Raw genomic sequence first — 22,036 nt, forward strand, 5'->3', positions numbered from 1 at the left:
CTGGGCTTCTAAAGCAGGATTTCCCAAATTCTGGTTCAGAGGCCCAGTTTTTACTGGTTTATGTTTGTAATGAAGTCATAATTTTGGTTGATTGTAATGTTAATTGAGTTCTGGTCGTGATTGGATACAGCTCCAACATTCCTGTCAATCTTTGTGACAAATTGGTGTGTTTATATTAACAAATATAATTTATTTATAGATTGAGGTGACAACTTGATTATTGGCACGAATGGAAAAAAAAAAAAAAACACATCCATTTATACACTTGGGTTTATATTTAATGACCCCACATTTTCTATATGTTTGTTTAAAGAATCAGTCAAGTCCACACAATAAAATGGTTGGAACATACAGCATTTTTTTTAGTGTTGGTCACTGTATTTCGGATTAAGAAATGCTGATATATGGGGTATATTTAAACGGAAAAGAAAACATCTTGTCAGCCTTAATTTGTTTTTCATTCTGTTTTATTTGTACGTCAAAAAATTCAATAAAGCTATATTGTTAGCCCCAGCTATGTACTGTATGCTTGTTTTGGGAGTGGTGTAAAATAAAATCCTCAGTCTTGTTCAAGTGGGATATTATGCTTCGGTGTGTTTTGCTCTTCATTCCAGTGATCTTGAAGTGACAGACTATTTAGGTTCATAAATTAAAAAAAAAAAAAAAATTTATTCGGTCTTCTGTTTTGACATACTGTTATTTAAACATTCACTTAATTCTAATCTGTTTTGTTTCAATTAAAGCATGACATCCATTGCAGTTTGTCAGCCCACCCAGTGTAAACTATCAATTGAATTCTTACCTCATTTACTACTACCACCTTTCCAATGCATAATACAGAAGGAGCAGGCAATTCCAGAGGAAGTGTCAGGGCTGATTACAAAGAATGAAATAAAATTAACGGGGAGCAGCCAGGATTGTTGATAGCGCTGATTCAACATTCTAAAAGCTCGGGGGTTGAAACCATTCCTGCTATAGTACCATTGATTAAGGTACTATACTTGAACTGATAACACCACATTTACATTTCTTCATTGAGCTGATTTTTTTTTGGTTTTCCAAAGCAACTTACAATGTTAAGGTATTTACAGTTATTTACCCATTTAAACAGCTGTGTAATTTTAGGGTAAGGACCTTGCTCAGGAGTACTACAACTGGAGGTGGGCATCATACCTGAGACCTTTGCTTCCAACGGCAGTAGCTGTAACCACTACACTACCAACTGCCCTATACTAATAACATCCTGTTGTATAAATGAGTAAATCAAGGTCACAATGAGCAAAGTAAACGTTGACAGTAAGAATAAGTAAGTGTACTGCGCTGAGAGAACATGCATTCTCACAGTGTTCCTCTAGAGGGCGCAATGACTCACAACTGGCCTTATTCGTTGTTTCTCTGCATCTCCATTACAACGGACGGGTCCAACACATTTAATGTACAGAGCAACAGCCAGGCCGTGGAACCCAGCGAAAGTTTGACCGGCGGTGGCGCATCTGTGGAGTGAGATCGCGCAGACAGTTAGCTAGCGCTCAACATCACGGCCTGGCCACTCCACTGGTTAATACCACCATGCCTGGGACGTCGTTACTACTGCACAGCCGGGCTGAACTGTAGTAACAAGTAGTAATACTGCCAACTTTACGACGCAGTCTCAGTGAGCTCGTCAGCAGTGCTGTGGAGTAGACAAAAAAAAAAAAAAAAAAAAAAGGCCCGCCGCGCATCCGCAGGGTGTTGAGGTCGAGTCCCGCTCCGAGCGCCGCGAACCTCTGGGATGTACTATTACTGCACACAGACGAGGGAGAGCGATCGTTCGGCCAAAAACTGTGAAACGAAATGACGACTCCAGACAAACACCGGGCCGCATTTTTATATTTATTCTTGAGAAACGGGATAAATATTTCGTATCGGTAATTCCCGCTGCTAAGCGACCCGCGTTGCAAGTAATCGTTACATTTTCGTCGTGGGTTAACGACACGCAAACCGTGGTGGAGAACGGCGAATAAACGTCGCTGCGACTGTCTGCATATCGCCGATTTATTGGGCGACGAAACACACGCGCGCGCGTGCACGCGAGGAACATGTACCGAAAGAATAATAGAGGGAAAGTTTATAACCGAAGCCCCTCGCTGCAACATCCGTCCTTGGCGACGTCCCCCTACGGTCAAATGGTAGGAGCGGTTCCCCACCCTACGGTCAATGCGGAACTCCCCGCAGCCCGTGACAGCTCGGCGCGAGAGCGTCCCGGAGCAGAGCCGATCGGCTCTACGGTTCATGGTGGTCGCGGGATCGAGGGGCATAGGATCCGGACACACACACACAGCCAGTGCCGCGTGTGTCTGTATGGGTGTGTATGTATGTGCGTGCGTGCGTGAGTGCGTGTGCGCGCGCGCGCGCGCGCAACGTGCGTGGATCGTAACCGAGACATCGCGCCGCACACAAAGCCAGCTCGCGCAGGTAAGCGAACGGTACACCGCAGCTTTTTTGACGCCTCCTCGGATCGGGGTGGCTTTCGCTGCCTCGTGCTCGACGCGGCTCGTTTTACGCACACGTGAACGGCTGCGGCGCGCGGGAGACGAGGCGTCGCTCGCTGTCGGAGCGTTACTGTCCGGTAGCAGCTCCAGAAAGCTCGAAAACCGTGGTACGTACGTGACCCCCAGCAGTCCAGCCGAAGCAGGCGATCAGCCCGTGCTCCTTCGGCGTGTCACTCCCCCCTCGCCGGTGTTAAATACCGCCGATGCAAATGACCGAGCGCCGGGGTGTGAACATACGTTGCAAATTTGTATTATAAATAAATAAGCGCAGCCTGGTGATGTCTGGTGCTCATCGGACGCGGTCGATTTCCCCATCGGTGTTACAATGTTACGTCTGAACTTAGACATGATGATTATTACCATGTTTTGCACTTTAAATGGGTCAGGTGGCGCCGGCTTGCGATGGATCCGTTGACAATGGACGTTGTGGTCAGTCACACAGATGACCAGGTGGGGTGGCAGCGATGCCCGGTTTGGGCGCAGCCCCGCGCGTTCGCGGACCCACCGCTCGCATCCGTCGCCACTTGCGGCGCCGTGCTCCTATACATAATATAAATGTTTGTTTATGTCTTTGGTTGTGCGGAGTGCAAAGGCGCGCGTGTCCGCTGCGCTCAGCGCCAGGTGTGACCGCATGGTGCCGCAACCACGGTGATTGTGTGGTGTACACTGTAACGCGGTTTAGTGCTGATGTGTAGGGCCGTTCGTTGGCAGTATAACTAGGCTGAGCTCCGTAGGGGTGGAGATCATGATGCAGCATCATGAAGATGCTTCTCATCCATGTGAGGTCCTCGGTGACATGTCACCGGTGTCAATGTAGCCTTGCAGGTCCCGAGGTCCTGTGTAATGAGGCTGGAGGGGGGGTCCAATTCAGTCCAAGTTCATCAAGTCAAGGTCATCGTGGTGTGGCCTCACGGAGTGTCTGTGCTCCGGCCGAACGTGTGAGCGTGGAATTGTAATGGTTTCCAAATGCAATGATATATATAATCGCACAATCATTTCGAGGGGTGTAACATTTCTGTATGCTGTGAAATGTACGAAACATCCTGTTTTAGCAGCTGAAATCCCTAAATTTCACGCACTCACCCCAGTCATCCATCGATCCATCCGTTACCAATAAACGCTTGTCCAGTGCAGGGTCATAGCTGTCAAGAGTGCGTCTCTAAATTTCACATCCAAATGTGTGTGTGTGTGTGTATATATATAGTAAAAGCTTATTCTTAAATTTAGAAATCAAAAGCAACTTGTAGAGAAACACCAGCCATTGTTCACCCGTTTGTGAGAGTGACACACACACACACACACACACACACACACACACACACACCCCGTGCAGACTTGTTTGTAGTGAACCGTTCCTTCCCTTTCGCTCAGGCATTAGACCTGTGACACCTTGTTTACCTTCTAGGCTGGCTCTCCTGCTCTCCCCTTGCGAGCTCTGACACGCACCACTTAGGAGCGGAAGGAACTAAATTAGGAATAGCCTAACAGAGGGCAGAGCTCTGCTGTGCCGGTGGGACACGAAGTCCCACTGATGATTTATTTTGATGTCATTCCAGACAATACGGCAAGCGGGAGCGCAGATCGTGCACGTTACTGTTCGCACTGGTGCGGACGACGGGTTTTTCGGTGTCGGCAGGAACTGCTTTGTTTGCCGTGTGCATTGATGTTGTATTATCAAAAGGAGTTGCCACTGCGAGGCTGACGGGTGACAGAGTTGCGTCAGTTTGGCTGTTGGCGGAGCTTGATGCGGCGTGCAAGGATATGGATGAAGAGGGGGTTGAAAAGTTCGAACCGCTTTCCAAAGGCTCAAGGCAATGTTTTTTCTTCAATATTGATTCTGGCATCCTCAAAGAAAATGACAATAAACTGCAGCTCGAAAATCCATGTGAAGATTAAAAGTGAGACATGCCTGAACCTAAGCTCAGTCCAACCCTGTAATAGTCAGTCATTACAAGGGAGGAATGTTCAAGAAACAATTACCAGTACAGCCCCGCAATTTCCTGTTTCCTTTTATTCACGCAATGCCAGAGAGAGTGGAAATGTACAAACTTGTTTTAATGTCAAGTTGAGGACTTGTTAGCTTTACGTGGCATATCTGGGGACGTTGCCTTGGTATACCATTTTATATTTTTACTTTGTACTACCCTTACTTTTGCTGTGAGCTTTGCAGTTAGTGTTTTTCATTATTTTTGTCTTTCACATTCATTGCCATCCGAATTACACGAGTCTGAATTGGATACACGCTGATCCACGATGGTTTAATGACAAACTATTCTTGGTTCCATAAAAAAAAAAAAAAAAAAACACTTCTTTGTATTGTGGTATTCTGTTTTTGAGTCAGACATGACGGTGAGAAAATATTTTTGGCTTATTCTTACTGTCGTTGTTCATTTTGTTATGATACAAAATAAATTGTTTCTTGAATCTCATATCACAGTACCAGACTTGCAGATACCTGTATCATCTGATAAAATACAGAGTTGGAATAAACCAGTTTTCAGACTGTGTATTACTTAATAACGTATATCAGTTTACACTGACACGTTTCCCCTGTTAGTGGGCTGAACCATAAGAGCTACAGTGCGGTGTAGTAATTTCTGCATACATCACACATCAAGAAAGAGACAGGATTTATGATTTTTTTTTTTTTTTAAAGTAACTCTACTGTATGGTTCAGTTTTGTGTGTCTTACATGTATATTCATTCCTCATTTTACCATTGACTGGTGGAAGTAATGAAAGTAGCTCAAGTAGCGTCGTGGACTGTTGAAGAGCTCTGGCTCATTGAATAGGTGCTGCGAGTATCGAGTTTTACTGTGAAATGCATTATTTCCTTTGTTTGGTTTTGAAGGTGAATTATGGGAAATTCCTCGCTTTTCTCAAACAAACTTGCAGTTTGTTTCAAAGATTCTGGGAAGATTGTTGGTTCGGCATATTTTTTCAATGAAGGTTGCTTGCGATACACCGAATTGAAAGGGTGAATTCGTACAGGCGACAGTACCTTCATGCTTGCCTTGACTGTTCTTGTGTTTGCAGAGCCACGTGCCAGTTTTTTTGGCCTAAGTTACACAAGAGCAGTCCAGTGTCAGCTTGTCTGAAGGCGGAAGTTGCTGCACTCAACTGCAGCTATACCCATGCAGATATGCGCGCATTTTACTGTATGTCCTAGGTGTACTTTTTTTTTCCCCCGAAGGATTCATTGGTTGTCAAGTATTAACTGATATGCAAATTGCAAATTACAGGTTTCTTTCTCATTTCAGACACTCTGTTATTACTCCAGTACATCAGCCATATGAATCTGCTTGTCCTCCTACATGCATGTTTGTGTATACTACTGCTAAGTTCCTGACATTTTAAGGCATCCCAAAAAAAAAAAACTCAGCACATAAATGCCAGGGTTTTCTTCTTGTATGGTGAAAGTTTGAGCTGTTAAAATATGGTATTTGTTCAACATGATTTAGATATATAGTACAAATGAGGCCACAGTGAAACCGAGGTGAATCAGTCAAGGGGATTGTTGAGAGGATGATGAGGCATTATGATCTGTGCTAAATTAAGCGCCCGTGCTAGGGAGCAAAAAATTTATAGTTGAATATAGAGAAGTCAATGGGTTGTAAGGCCTGCATCTTCAGCTCTTGCTGTTTTTTTGCATGAAGAACATGTGCATCACTGCTTGCACCTTAATAAACCAATTTAAAAGTAATTTAGGGGTGGTTATTGTTACTGCTTCCATATAGTAAAAGTAATCATTATCAGTCTCAATGTTGTTCTCAGCAGCACTGTGCTTCCTCTCCTCTTGCTAAACGAAATGTAAACACTGGTAGCTAAGAGACTGGAATAGAAATGCTCTGTTTGACTAGGTGAAATTTAAATGGCGAAAAAGCAAATGCCTTCAGACACATTTGCCGACACATCGAGGCGAGCTGTCTCATCAACGTGATGAAATTTGTCTTGGCGGGGTTTCCACACCAGCGTGATTTTCCACCTGAACTCCCCCATGATTGCTACAGCAGGAGGAATCTGGCACGAACAGGGCCTGTAGCCTTTTGGGTTTTTTTATAGGCAGTAGATAATTTGATAATGTGGGATTTAACATGGATTAAGCATTCTTGGTGGACTAGACTGCTACTTCTGAATTTGGTGTTGGGTCTCCGAAGGCGGCCTGATTGCGCAGTCATCTTGGGTTTGTCCTTAACTGTAACGTGGCTGTAGTATGCTTTCACAAGGGTGTGTAAAAACTGAGGAGTAACTTGAGGACTGTGGTAACCTTTCCCTAACTCTTGGATCTGTGTTCATTTGTGACTCTATTTGGCAGTGGTGAGTGCCATGTGAACTGTGCTTCTAAGGGGACTAAGGTGTTTTGGTTGTCCTTCTCAAACACTGACCGATTTCCTTATCATTGAGAGTCAGTCAGGTGGGGTTCACTTTTCATCTTTTCATTTTCAATCTGAATAATTTTGGGTCCAAGATGCGAATTCTCGCAGTTACTTTGAACTCCCAGTTTGCACTACATTTTTGAAGTTGAGGAAGACCACCAGCACATCCTTATAAAGGCGTTTCTTTTTCACTGAAGGATTGACCAAAATTATATGCATGGAAAAAATGCAATAGCACTGCTTCTGGTTCTTCTGCTTGGGTTGTCTTATATAATCTTGTAGGGTCAGCATTTCTGTCGTTACTAGAGATACATTAGTACCAAAGGAAGGACCATGTGTGGTCCTGGTCCCAGCTGCAACCCGTAACCCATATTAACAGAAATGTGGAAATGGCTCGTAGAAGCTCGTTTGGGTCAAATGCAGTATTGGCATGGGAAAAACATGCCTGCTGCTCAGTTATTTATTTATTTCTTTGCTGCGTGATGAATCGCAAGACACACAACGTAAAACGTGCCTGTCCGATCAGATGGGGAGGTTATGTAATTGCAGATGATCAAACTCTTGAACTATCGCATTAATCGATTCTAAGTGGATTATATCACCGCTTTCTCAGGGCATTTAAAATTGTGTGCACTTAAAACTGCATTTTTGTCCTCCAGTGAAACTGTGAACATGTGGATCGAGCCTCCCACTCACTGTAAACAGCACTCCCTTTGATGTCGGGTTTTAAAAAAAAAATGCAACGGCGACTGCTTTATCGAGAACTTCCACCTTTTCCTGGCGCCCTATGCATATGTTCAGCAAAAGAAGCCGAACAAGTGTTTCAGTACAGAGACGGCTCTGTGAAAATCCGAGATTTGCTCCTCATCGGCTCCAAACTATTCAACCTCTAATACCCAGAGCTTTTAACAATGTTCCGTACTCTTCGGAAATGTTATAAGCGATTTACAAATGTTTATCTTAATGCTTCAAAGTACATTAATTTCAGAATTAATTTGTGCTTCCAGCTCAAGAACACAATTGCTGCTCTAAGTTAATAACGGTTCTTTGACAAAGCCTTAACCTTTCATCTTAATCACATATCCTCAGAAAAGTTGTGCTTGCCACACAATTTTATGGTTTGAAGGGACACTCAATTTTTTTTTTTTTTTTTTAATTTTTTTATTCAATACTTGACCTCTATGTCTAAGCTTCTTGTGGTAGTGTTTGTTCTCGTTTCTTTTTGCGCTCGGTACTGTAGGTAATGGCGAGCTGACTGTGCGGAAGGAGTAGGCTGGGAGAAGTCAAGAAAGACGGTTTACCGTTCAGGGTGTAACGCTTCAGTCGGTGTTCTAGTAAAGCTACGGCAAACAGGGCTTGGGCTGCAGACCGTTCGGAGTCACAACTCAATTTCACGGCACCTTTATGCGTTGCGTGTGTGCTTAACCATAATATTTGTCATATCTACAGCCTTGCTTTTCAAAGCCAAAAAAAAGACATTAGTTGACTCATGTGAACAACTGCTCTACTTCCTTACGACCCTATTACACAGATATACGTTTTTATTTCGTGCCATCGCGTTATTCTCGTGTTGTTATGCTCTTTGCATTACTGTTGGCTTCAGGACTAGTTTGGACCGTTCTCACCATGAAATAACACTGCCGTTACCTGGCAGCTGTGAGCGTGAAAAGGAGTGAAATGCAAGTAATGGTGTCTTAGCTCCTGTCTTTGCCTCTTTGCCCTGTGTTTAGCTGTGTTGCAGTTACAGCTGCCTCTACGGCAGCAGCTGGCTGCATCTTGACAAGGCTATGTTTACTCGGATACTAATTAAGCCTGATTTGCATATACATTATCAACAAAGGGCCGTTTCTCCCCCGTTTTCTGTGCCCATTTGTGTTGGGGTCAGTAGTGTTTTGATTAAAAATAGCACTCGCTGTCGAAGCTGCGAAGAAAAGCAGATTGGGTTGCTGCGGCAACCAAGCTGAATCAGATTACCTTGGGGCTAACGGTAGCGGTGGGGGTGGGTGTGGGGAAATGGCGGAAGGCGTGCAGATCACGCGCCGCGGCGTCTCCCGGGGCCGTGTTCCCCGCACCGGAAATGGATTCTTGGCCGTCCACTTTACCCTAGTTCATTTCCGGGTGGCGGATTATAAAGATGGAGTAAATAAGTCGTCAGAAGTACTGTCGGAATTCAGAGCGACGGGGCCGGAGGCTCGTATTATCACTTCATCCAGAACCTCGCGGTTGTTCTGCAGAAGCTCAGTAAGTTGTTGCCCACCAAGAATCTTGAAGCGACCTTCTTCTGAAGAGTGACCTCTTTTTTGGCACGTAAGTGTGAAAAATACACCTGCCCCGTGAACGCAGTCTACGCTTTATACTGATGGCAGAGGTCGTGAAAAACACTGGTTGTACCATGGTGCCCAGTTCCCTTGTCTCATCTACTTTGCTTTATCCTTTGTCAGCTGATCCTCCCCCCACCCCCCGTGCACTGCTGCCATTATCCATCAAATCGATTTATTTATCCTAATGCTGAGTCAAAGGCAGCCCTTGGGACGGAGACATGGAGTGCGACCAAACAAGACACCTCAGCATATAATTGTGCCAGTTTCCAACTGGTTTACCACAGCCATTCCTCATGCACCCGCTTTCAGCAAAAACACTTCCTTCTACTCCTGTCTTGCTTTTTTCTTCCTTTGCTACCTTCATTTCTTCACTGCAAGTCCACATCAGGTGCCAATGCGTTAAAGGTAAGATTTTAACTTAATATCGTGGTAATTTAACAACGAGGGGCAATATGCTGCTAGGTGCTCATAAACAAGAGAAATCTTTTCTCATTCATATGGGAAAAAACTTCAAAAATTCTGTTTTAGCCGTTACAGCATTTTTTTTTTTTTTTTTTTTTTAAATGAATGAGAGAATTGTGTAAGTAAAAGAGATTAATTAAAGAGCTGAAATATGGTGCATCATTCAAAGAGTGCAGCATCAGTGCTGTGCAGTACACTGGTATTTGGTATTTCTCTGCACGTCATCAGTTACGATGCTAAAGACTACTGTTTGTTGTCATATATTAGTTCACTAGATTTGCTGCAGAGCCTCAGATATGATTCGGTTTCTGGAAGTCAAATATGTCATTTGGACAAGACGTAAGTCTTTATGATTATGACACTATAGAAAAATGTCATTATGAAGTTCTGAAGACTCATACATGATGTTCATCTGAACACTAATTTTCAGCTTTTCATTAAGGTATCCGGCCTGTAAGACTTTTTTCAAATTTCATCTTGCAGTGTTGCATTTGATTTAGATAATCTGTATTGCCAAGTATAAACGCAGAGGTAAACTGTAGCAGTTATTCCAATGTGCTCTTACTCTAGGTCTGCTTATGTTTGTATGAACAGCCCTGGCAGTTTGGCAGTTTCCATTTAGCACCTCTCCCACAACCCACCTGTGAAATGAGTAGACTGACCAGTCCAGGCCTTTAAAAAGTTACACTGAGATGGATATCTCTTAGCGTTGCTAAGAGATGTACAGCATGAGTTGGGTATCGGATCGGATATATTTAACTATAGATCAAGTCAGGCAGGTTCGGTTATAGATTTTAAGTCGTATTTTTTTCTTGTAAAAGGTTAGTGATTTATTTACTTGTTTTAAATAAAGCTTTCACGCAATTTATTCCAAACATTAAAACTATTAGCTAGACAAATTCGTGTTACTATTTTTTCTTCCAACAAACAGCAGTGATGCAGTTTGTGCTGCAGTTGTCATCATGCAATGCATTTCGAAAAAAACAAAGAAAAAAAATTGTTGTGGGTTTTACACACACACACACACACACACACACATATATATAGACTTTGATATAACAGAGGAAGCTTGTCTTCACTGAAATTTGTTCACGAATGTCTATTATCATTTTCATCTTATGGGTTCATATGGGGTTTGAGTTGTTCTTGTCATATTGAGTCAGGTCTGTTTGAAAGCCAATAGATGTGCGTAACAAAAAATTCTCATCACATATCAATAGTGTCTCTACTGTTTCTTTTATGGGTCTTATGGTTTTTTTTTGTTTTTTTCCTTTCAGTGTTTGCTTCTCACTGAGTCCAGAATCCTTCTGTCTTCTCAGTGGCCTGTGGTGCACATTGTTGGGTCACATGGATGTAGAGCTGATTCCCTGACCATCTGTGCTGGGTGACTGGGTTTCTGATTCCTCCCTGCGCAGAGACAGGCACTGAACTTATAACACCACAAAGCAACTGTCAACCCTCAAGCGCTGTTCTTCAGGAACATACAGCAGTCTTTTTCTCCCTACATGAAGCCACTGAGACGTGCTGCGTGGGTTTGTTTTCGTCTGCAAACGCTCATTAGAATGCAGACAATAGTAAAGCACCACGCAGGCCATTTTATGCCAGTCTAAAATTTTCCTTTCGTGGTCGTGGCTCGTGTTTTAGTATTCCACACCTGGCTTCCAGATAGCAGGGGGAAGACTTGGAGAGAGTGGAAAATACCTGTAAATGGTTTTTAGGTAATGAGATAACCCCCAATCTGCATAGAGATACACGGTGGGAGAGAGGGCAGCTGCGAACATGCGGCACGTTTAGCAGATGTCTCCCACCTTCCTTGTGAGGAAGAACGAACATCACGGGGTTTACGCATCAGTCTAATGGAGCTTTAATCTTTTAATTGTAATAGCATAATTTTTTTTTTTTTTTTTGCTTTTCTCTGGGGAAAAAAAAAAAGTACTTCACCCACTTTAAAATGCTTGGTCTTACAAAAGAGGTTTTAGTGCAGTGAAGATTTTTGCTTAAGTTCAGGATCAGCAGTGCTTTATACACTCATTTAAAGGACCTTTTCGCTCTTTTCACATAATTTAGGGTGCGACAGGTAGCTTGTCGTTAGCCCCGTTGCCTCTGCAGTCGAAACAGCCACGTCTGAATCCCTGCTCTTTCTGTGGTACCCTTGATCAAGGTACTCGCCTTGAATTAATACAGTAAAAATCACCTGGTTGATAAATGGCTGAATAATTGTAAGTGGCTTTTAGTATACAAACTTAACGTCGCCAGATGCCTTGTACAAGTGTGAGTGAAATGAATGTAATTCATATAACGCAAATTCAACGAGCCGACCTGTAACACGAAAGATACAGCGCAAGTGGAAAACGCAGCAGGGGCACCACCTATCGGGACCACCCGCTACGACCTCCGACCCCGATCCCGCCCATAAATACACCCACCCTCGTCGAACAGTCCAGTTCACATCTAGCCTTTACAAGATGTGGGAGCTCCCTGATGATGGTTCCAACAGGGGAAGCAAAACGTTGGAACCAGCGTCCTACACGACGCGGTCGAATCCAGAAGAGTTAAATCCCCAGTCAAATGCAATGTATCTATGTTTAATGTTAATTGGTTTTCTCAGCAGAGTATGTTGACATATTGTTGAGGTGGGGTGTATTTTGATGAGCGTTTCCAGTATGGTGAAAAGCCGTACAAGCGAAGTGCCCCTTTAAGGATCTTGGTAACATGGGGCTCCGGAAGGTTGTGTTCTCTGGCTAGAGAACAAAATTGTCTCCGGGGCTGATGCCTTTTTTGACTATCCGTTCTCCTGGATCCTAGCCTGTATTTTACTTTGCATTGCTCTATGTAAGCACACGTGACGGCTTGCAGCCGGAGGGATGTGTACTGGGGGTGGCGGGGGATGCGCTGCAACCCACCAGGAACCTTGTACTTTACTTTCTGTGCAGAGATGGTGGGATGGTTTTTTGGAGCACCCTAAACAATGCACCTCGGGCCAGTTTTCTGCTTTATGCTGCATTCTGTGCCTACCAAATATTGTGTTTGTTAGGGTTAAGGTTAGGGTTAGATTGTGGAAGCTTGCCAGATTCATGCAAATGTTTCTACCCAGTGTTATTGTACTGGGTATTTAAAATAATAATAATAAAGAAAAAAACAACAGAAAGGGAAGCCTGCATGTTCACTACGTGGTGCCTACATCCTAGGGCATGGCTGACATGGTGGAGACAAGACCTGGTCTTAAAAGAGAAAATCACTGTGCTGCTTGCACAATCTGCAGAAATAGATGTCCTACTGCCTTTTTTACATTGATGATCTGCAAAGACTAGAAGCAAGCAAGCGGCGTCACTTGTCTCCGCACCGCATTCTGGCTTGTAGCCTCGCAGATGGTGCGTCTTTTCAAGCTACATCACCGCCTGGGCCAGATCGAGGCCTGGTAGCCCTGAGGGGGCTGTTCTGCTGCATGTCCAGATTGTCAATCCTTGCTCCGCTGTGCCTCTGTTCATTTAGGGTGCATCTTTCATCTGGAGGGGACATCTGGCAGCATCTATTATTCTTACCCAGATTTGTGCGTTCCCTTTCAAATAGGAAGCACTCTATTTTTTAAATGTCATTTGGAAAGCGAAGAGGTCTACATTTAAATGAATTAAAAGGGGCAGAACAAGATCCATTTGCTGTTATTTGCTAATTGAACAGATTAGGCCGTGCGCCTTCCCCCAACATATTGTTTTTGTGTCGTTCTTGTAATATTTTGTCTTGCTAGATCACTGTTTTGTTGCTCCGCGGACATTAGCATCAGGAGCGAGTTTCAGAACCTGTTGTTTACAACGTCCATTTGTTTATATAATTTTTAGCTTTAAGAAAAGTACATTAATGTGATTATAAAAATAATTAATAGAAAGAAGGGCCTGCTAGAATGATGATGATGATGATGATGATGATGATGGAGGATTTGTGTCCCCCGTTGTTGATGGCCTTTAGTTGCTCACCAGAAAGCAATTTTAGTCAATATTAGAGTCGCAGTCTTATCAGAAGACTGTTGCTAGTGTGCAAAGTGGTACTGCCAGAACCTCCAGACCCACGGGCCCGTGTGAAACGTCACTAATGCCAGAATCACCTTTGCAGACGGGGTTGTAAGCTAAGCCATCCCTGCATTCTTAATATGCTTATCGGAGGAGTGGATGGGTTCTCTCAGGGACACCGTCTTATAGCTGTCTACACTAATACGCTGGCAGAATTTACAGCGTTATTTCCGAGGACCATTACGCATTTGTGACGACTAACCATTTCTGATTGGATGGCTGTCACAAATCAGCTGGTATTTTAAGGCTGGAGTCCTATATACAGCTTGCTGATGTTACTGCTACCAGTGTCTACTATTTATATCCGTCAATGTATGGCAGATTGTGAATCTTGTCGCAGAAGTGGCAGGAATAGGTGAAAAGTTTAAAATATCTTTCCTTTGAAAGAAATTAAACAGATGTCGTTTTTTTTTTCACGATTGCAGTTGAAACGTGCAATAATACTAGTGAAGTGCAGGGCTATTGAAAGTAAATTAATGCGGTAATTAAGTTTTCCATGCTTTGGTGAAGTGTTGAACTTGCATAATTTTACACTATACAAGACAGGAAGTTTCTTAATAAAACATGAAACTGCTCCGGTTATGTAATGAAACGTTTTTTATCACTTACTATCGTCTCCTTTTGCCTCGGTGGTTGGGTAGTCAGTTACTGGCTCAGTGCCTATCAGCGCCCAGAGGCTCGTGGTCCAGAGCATATTAGCACTTTGAGGTGTGATCTGCTCTTTGCCGACCTTCGAGCCCGGGCCCCGAGTTCTGGACACCTTGGCATCGTTCGAAAGCCTACGAGAAGCCTTGATGTCGGGTCTCAAGCTCTAGTGTGTTGATTTGCAATCAAAAGAGCAGCTTTACAGGGTGACAGAACTCCTGATTCTTTCCCAGCACTGCTGCAAAATTAATGAGTAATTCTTATCTAAGAATTGTTTACTTTCTATTTTCAAGTTAATCATTGCTTTGATTCCGATATATATTTATGCCTGAATGCATTTGTGTGCTTTTTCACTGTGAATAAAATGCATTTGACTTTGAAAGGGCACTTAATTTACAGTTTTTTTTTTTTTTCTTAACCCCCCCCTCCAGGTTGTATTGCACTTTTCCAAGACGTACAAGTATCCGTGGATTCAGAATGACTTTCAGGGCTTATGAGAGGCTCCCTTGTTCCTAGTTCTACAGTCTCCACACTGGATTGCCAACACCCAGTGAGCTGGTGTTGTGCCCAAGTTGCAATGACATAGAGGAGCTCCCGTTTCAAACATGGAGAAAAAGAAACCATGCCCCCGCTTACTGGACTACCTGGTGGTGGTCGGTGCCAGGTGAGTACTGCTCCCTTTGGCAACGTTCAGAGGGTGCCTGCAGTAGGGACTTAATTTTAACACTTACAATTACTCTAGTTCCTTCCTTTTCTGGAAGACAAATCTCCCATTCCTCATGTCTTGCTCCACGTTGTTATCCCTGACCAGACCGCTGATCTTGTGAAATGAGTATTTATTGAATGTACAGTTTGCCTTTTAGCACATTTATAGGTTCGCTGCATCTCGTCAGATTGATTTCAGCGCCTAAGAAAGCAACTGTCACGCGCACACTCGCACATCTTGACACTTTCTGTATGCTCTTGCAGAGTTTTATCCTATTAATGTTATACTCACATTATCACAATGTGTGTGTGTTACGTGACTCTGTTCTATAAAGTGGGGTATGTTTGCAGGGGGTTTAGTGTAGTGTGTCCAGCATTGTAAGTCACCTTGGACTAGTAGATAAACACCGTATGTCACTTGAGTAGATATCAGTGTAAACACGTATCCTATAGAGAACAACAGTCTAGGGTCCTGAGGATTAGTTGCTGCCTCATAGGATGCTTAGGAGCTTATGTACTAAAAATAGCCTGCACTCCATAAGTAATTTTTGGGGTTTATGAGACGTAATGTAGTAATATACCAGTAACCAGCTCATTTTCGAAGACTGCAGCCATAGGAGGTACGCTGGTGCCACAGTGTGACAGCGTAATGGCAGAGGTTTGGTGTTCCACTAATGACAGAACTGGGGGGTTTGAAATATCCTAAAATAGGTATTTGGCAGGAAATCCACTCTCCCGTGTATCAGAATGTTAGATGATATTCGTCTGAGAATGAGACAGCACCGTGTGTCTCTGAGAACGACTGAATTGCGTATTGTTTGCGGACCTGGTACCGTGTTAGTGGATGGTACCGAGATGGTACCGTGTGTCCGACATTGAGATGATACTGTGTTTCTCTAACCGTAGGCAGCCAAGCAGTGACAGCGTGGCCCAGACGCCCCGACTGCTGCGGCGCTACCCTCTGGAGGACCACCCTGACTTCCCGCTCCCGCCAGACGTGGTGTTCTTCTGCCAGCCCGAGGGGTGCCTAAGTGTGCGGCAGAAACGGATGAGCCTGCGGGATGATACCTCGTTCGTCTTCACGCTCACAGAAAAGGACTCGGGTGTGACGCGCTACGGCATCTGCGTCAACTTCTACCGCTCTTTTCAGAGGCGCCTGGCCAAGCCAGAGAGGCCCGAGGGACAGCGCAGTCGGGAAAGGCCTCCCCGGACACCTGCTGCCCCGGTTGGGGAGCCAAGCGCCAATCAGGAGGAGGCGGGCAGCGAGAGCTCGGAGAGCGGCTCTTCCCTGCCGCCCCCGGGTGCTGACCCAGGGCCCGATGCGGGCAGATCACCTCGCCGCAAGCGGAGCGCCAGACCTGCCCCACGGAATCGCAATAGCACCCTGACCTCCCTGTGCATCCTAAGCCACTACCCCTTCTTCTCCACCTTCAGGGAGTGCCTCTACATCCTCAAGCGGTTCGTGGACTGTTGCAGTGAGAGGCTTATCCAGAAGGCCATTGTGCCCAAGGGCGTTCAGAGGTTGGTCTTATGCTTCTACAGTTTTTTGTGTGTGTGTGTGTGTGTGTGTGTCTTGTGAATACACCTGGGTTAGGCTTGTTTCTACATGTGGTCAAGAAATTCCCAATTCCATGCTTATTCTTAGTCCCATTGTCTCTGTTTGGTTAGACACTTGAGGTCATTTTATTGATTGTTTTGGTTTTTTTATGGCATCTCTTGGCAGCACTCTGTCATGGCAGGTAGTGCTGGTGCCTCACAGCTTTTTGGCTTTGGGTTTGGACGTGGGTTTGAATTCGACTCAGTCTCTCTAGAGTTTACATGTCCTCTCCATATTCGCATGGTCTTCCTCCTCCCGTGGTCCAAAGACATGGGTTTAGAGTTAGACTGGGAATGATGTCACAGTGGGGATTGCTGCTCATGTACATCTGAGATGAATTTTTTTTTTTTTTTTTTTTTATTTGTGTGTACACCTGGGATTAGTGCCTGGGTTTACAACTGCTGTTAGTATCCATGTTTATAAATTGGATTAGTGTCTTTAGTATCTTCAGTGTCTCTGTCTGCATTTCAGTTCGCTTGTTGTCTATGACTCAGATCAGTGGCTTTTTCCAAGATATTGGTATCAGTTCCAGTATGCGTATGTCTGTGATAAATGTTCATAACTGAGATTACGGCCTGTTTATGTCTGGGATTATTATTTGTGTCTACACCTCAGATTAGTGCAACACGATATTAGTATTTCGGTCTGCACTTGGGATTGGTGTCCATGTTTTCATATGAAATTAGTGCTCTTATATAGCTTTGATTTATGTTTTTGTTTGACTGTTAGGATAATATACTAAGACTACTGTGGTTTCAAACCATTGGTGTATGCATGTTACATGAGATGGTATAACAGCCAAGTAACTACAACGCATGTAACAGTAAAATTAACTGTAGCACATATTTTGAAAATTCTCTATACATATAATTCATCTGAAAGAACAAAACTCTATGTCTACTGTATGTCTAAATGCCTGGGTTTGTAATTTACACTGAACCCTGAAATGGTTACGCACTTACTGAAATTGGATTGATGAGAACAGAATGTTATGGCTCTGTATAGACATATCTTTGAAATGCACAAACCTTTAGAAACTTTGTTTTGTGGGACTGGTCATCATAAAGGTTAAAGGGTCAGGTTATTTCTTAGACTGAAACAGTATTTATAGGGCCATGTTTGTCAGGTTTTGATCTCAAATCTCAGCGCTTGTGTCATGTCCTAGGCTGTGTGCTGGTTAGTGGGGGTGTTATATCATCCTCTCATTCCCTGCTTAATCTTGACAGTATTTTTTTAAGTTCTTTTTTTTTTTAACTGCAGCACTAGCAGAGTACAAGCTTCACAGACGTACAGCACTTGTGAATCGGAAAATCAGACAGCCGAGTGGCGCCTAGAAAGCACTTTGAAGTGGGCATTAAGTAAACCACTCTCGTTTGAGAAGACAGAGATGTGTGTGTAGGTTGCGTGCAGGAATCTCGTACCTGCGGTTTATAGCAAGGGTGTTTTCTCGAATGATTTAAGCAGGCGGTTGCGAAATCATCCAGTGCCACAGTCCGGTGTAAAGAAACCTTTTTTCTTTTCGACTTGTTATTTCTAATACAGCTCATTATAGACATGTGCTGTTTGTTAGGATTGAATGACTGAGTGACAGCCTTCCCTTTGGGGTGACTTTGGTTATTCCACAGCGCTACTTCAAGTTCCTCAAGGTATTTCCAGGGCTGTCTCCTCGAGGTGATGCTATGGGAAATCATGGAGATGCACAGAGCTATGAGTCAGGGTGACTGTGTCTTCCATAGCTCAGTCCCTCCCAGTCTGTGCTGAAATGCTCTCTAATGCCCTTGTCTGAGCCGGTTACTGCACCACAGTGTCTCTTAAGTGGCCCAGCAAATTAAAAGAGACATGCACAGATGAGCTTGTATTTATCATGTGTGTATGAAGATGCACACACGACAGAGGCGCACGCAGAGATGCACGTGGCACACAAATTCACGTGCGCAGGCATGCACTCGCAGACTGTGCTTCCACACGTATATACTCACGGACAAAGGTGCCGTTTATGTGCAGGAATTTGTGGAACCGTTTCTTTTGGGTGCAGTCTTGGTTGACCCTGGTCACGTGGTCGTTACAAGTGTCATTACAGAGCCCAAGGTGGCGCAGCGCTGGGCATCGTGGGGCTTATTTATTACAGTAGTTAATGGTGTTGTGGTTACAGGAGACAGTGGTGCTCCTTGTAGGGTTTGAGGAAAAGGTGTAGTTATAGTGTGCAGCGGGACTTGCAGATTTGTATGAAGAAAGTTGTGGGAATAGCAGCTGCAGTAAGAAATTTACATTCAGTTGGAGCTTGGGGAGGAGGCAGTGGCGCGGTGCGTTTGGTCGGTGCCCGCCGTGTGGCAGTCTGGGGTTTGAGCCCTGCCTGGGGAGCCTTGCGCCGGACTGGTATCCCGTCCAGGGTGTGTCCCCTCCCCCTTTGGCCCCGCGCACTGCATTGCCGGGTAGGCTCTGGCCCACAGCGACACTGCTCGGTACAAGCAGTTGTAAAGTTGGAGTTTAGGGTTAAACTAAGGAGTCAGAATTTGTCCAAAATGAACCCGTGTTCCGAGATCAGCCAGACCCCTTTGGCTTAACATAGCTGATCTTTTTGGCTGAATGCCAGGAGGTCCTTAATAGTGACAGTACTAGTCAAAGGTGTGAGTGTACCTGGAAAATCTGGGAAACGCAGGACATGAGACTGAAAGCGAAGCAGCCAACGAGCGCCCTGGTCTCATTCATTTGTTTTTGTTATTTCGTTTAGCTGACACTTTTCTCCAAAGCTCTTTACAATGTTAAGCAACTTGCAGTGATTTACACATTTGTACAGCGAGCTTCTTTTTACTGGAACAACTGAGGGTAAGTACCCTGCTCAAGGGTACTAGAGCAGCAGTGGGGATTCAAACCTGGCTCTTTCGAGTACAAGGCAGCACCTCCGAGCAGTACACCACCTGCTGCCCCTGGGAAACTGGGAACTGCTGCAGAAGAGCTGGGTAGACATTCCAGCTGATTCCAGCTTAAACTTGCCAACCAAATGCCTAGTCAGCAAAACTAGTTTCCAGCAAGTGTGCTCAAACTTTTGACCGGTATGGTACATAAAGTCATGGTGTTTTTATTTTGTCGCTTAGCTGATCAAAGTGTCTTCAGGGCTCAGTGGCAACCTTCAGGTTGTCCGTATGTGTCCTTAATGGGCGACGTGGCTCGGAGGTTATTTTTATTATTAGAGACAGTGCAGGTTTAAACTTGTCAGTTTGCTATATTTCTGCATGGGTGCATCTTCAAAGACCAAAGAATAAGACTGGATTATTTGGCACGGACGGAAAAGCGTGAGGTTCCGGCCTTTAACTTTCAGTTACCGCAGCAGCCGGCTGAGACGGATTCAGGCGGATTACAGTCGTGCTCCTGTCATGACTCGGAAGTTGTGTTTGCAAAGCCAGGTCCGCCGTGCGCGTCTCTGTCACAGGACAGAAATGTCTCCGCTCCTTCGCGACGCTTCCTTTCCATCAGTCCCGTAAATGTCCCCATTTCCCTTTTGAGAGACAGTTTGACACGTAAAAGCCATCGCGCAGCTGGAAAAATCCGTGTTCTCTGTCGCAAATTAAAAATACGGAAAGAAAACTGCCTCCCGCTCCTCCGTTATTTGTATTTCGGTGTGATGACAGGAACAGCCGTAGTTACATAACACCGCCGAGCAGGAGGCTGGAGCAGAATTTGTGACAGATTGAGAGCACTGACTGTGTCCAAGGATATGCGATTGCTTGTGTCGAGGGAGAAGAATGTCTCATTTAGGCAGCTCAGAATCCTGTCATTTTGCGAACATCCTTATTTAGGCTAGCTGTACTTAACTACTATTCGTACCTGGTACCAGCATACACCGGAATGGCAGGACTTGAAGGATTTGCGATTACCATACTAAATGTACAAAACCACAAAATGTCAATGTTGTTGTGCAAAGGACCTCTTGTAAGCAAATGGATGAAATTGCAGTGGCAGTTGAAAGTAGTAAACCCTATAGGTGTGGTCGTTACTCTTGTATGAATTCTTAAAATAACCTTATAAAATCTAATTCTTAAAATGAGCTCATAAAATGAATAAATGGTCGATTTACCCACCTGATTTTACTTACCTGTCCGGTTTAACTAATACAGGTTGGGGTTCGCTTATTTTTACACCTGCACTCCTTCCGTGTTTGTACTACGCGCAATTTTCTCTAAAGTAACATATGGAATTGGTCATTACACATCTACTGTGTCACACAAGAAACACTGCACCTCATTAACGGACCATTTTGTGGTAAAACCAAGGGACAGCTGGGGGTTCGTATACTTTCAGGCAGCACCGAATGGCGAAGGAATATACCTGGTTAAGATTTTGTGAACAAATTAAATCCACTAATCGCATAAATTTACATTTACATTTATTCATTTAGCAGACGCTTTTGTCCAAAGCGACACACATCTCAGCAAAAGTACAATTCATGCATTATGTTAAGAGAAAGAGACACAGCTGCAGACACGTGACTCAAGTAAACCTAGTTTGTTGCCTACCGCTTGCTGCACCGAGGTTCATCGTTCGAGTAGGTGCATAAGACACAAGGTAGACAAAGCATAAGGGAACATAAAACAGCACTATTTGTTGTAGCAATATAACCTCTACATGATTTTTTTCTGTACATATTGTTGTGCACAGCGCTCTGGGTTTGGATGGGGAGAAGAGGGACGCCCAGGCAGCATTTGTTTTAAACATTTTTATTAGAACACCGGCACGCAGGGAAATAATGCTGTCGGTCCAAGGACCCCAATTCCGCAACGACCTGCACTTCAAGCCAGCCTTCCCAGCCTGATTAGCACCCCCACACTCTCCCAAACACAGCCACCCCATTAGTGTCCCCATAAATCACCCTAGTGGTTGAACCATCTTTCTTTTTACCCACAATTCAACTATTTACAATAAACAAATCTTCCCGCCTAAACACATAGGTTGTTACAATACTGTGAAGATGCAGCTTTCTAATGATAGATGAGCAGCGTGGCATTCCTCGTGTGTTTTTGGGCGTGTATTTAAAATTAATATCATTCTGACTCCGGCTTCAGCCATGGCCCTTGGTCCAAACCCCGTCCTCAAGTGGCTGCTTTCTGGACGCAGCCGGTCCATCGTGATTCAGGAGCTCGTGTTCATGGCCCCATTTGTTAATCTGAGCCTGATGGAGCAGTGTGTCATTTAATTGACTAATCAAGTGCGTGTATCCAGTACTTTCACATTTTTCATATTTAAATACAATGCGAATACATTTGCATATTTGCAGTGTCAGCCTGCTCTTTTTCCATGCAGCATGTGTTTCGTATGCTAATTTTATTTTCTTAAGAATG

General features: G+C 44.2%; 1 protein-coding gene across 18 annotated transcripts in view; it reads left to right on the forward strand.

The window, feature by feature from the left end:
* The first annotated feature begins 2,193 nt into the window (after window positions 1-2,193).
* madd (MAP-kinase activating death domain) overlaps window positions 2,194-22,036 on the forward strand; it is a 64,024-nt gene continuing 44,181 nt past the window's right edge. For 10 of the 18 annotated variants that reach the window (XM_018763599.2, XM_018763604.2, XM_018763606.2 and 7 more), the window contains exons 1-3: window positions 2,196-2,454; window positions 14,830-15,062; window positions 16,010-16,624. In XM_018763599.2, coding sequence (XP_018619115.2) covers window positions 15,004-15,062; window positions 16,010-16,624 — 674 coding nt within the window. In that variant the 5' untranslated portion in view covers window positions 2,196-2,454; window positions 14,830-15,003. Of the gene's footprint in view, window positions 2,455-2,605; window positions 2,639-9,045; window positions 9,214-14,829; window positions 15,063-16,009; window positions 16,625-22,036 lie in introns of those variants that run through there. The other 8 variants (XM_018763603.2, XM_018763609.2, XM_018763613.2 and 5 more) reach the window with 4 other exon arrangements.

This window comes from Scleropages formosus, chromosome 11 (genome assembly GCF_900964775.1).
Source record: "Scleropages formosus chromosome 11, fSclFor1.1, whole genome shotgun sequence".
Taxonomy (NCBI): domain Eukaryota; kingdom Metazoa; phylum Chordata; class Actinopteri; order Osteoglossiformes; family Osteoglossidae; genus Scleropages; species Scleropages formosus.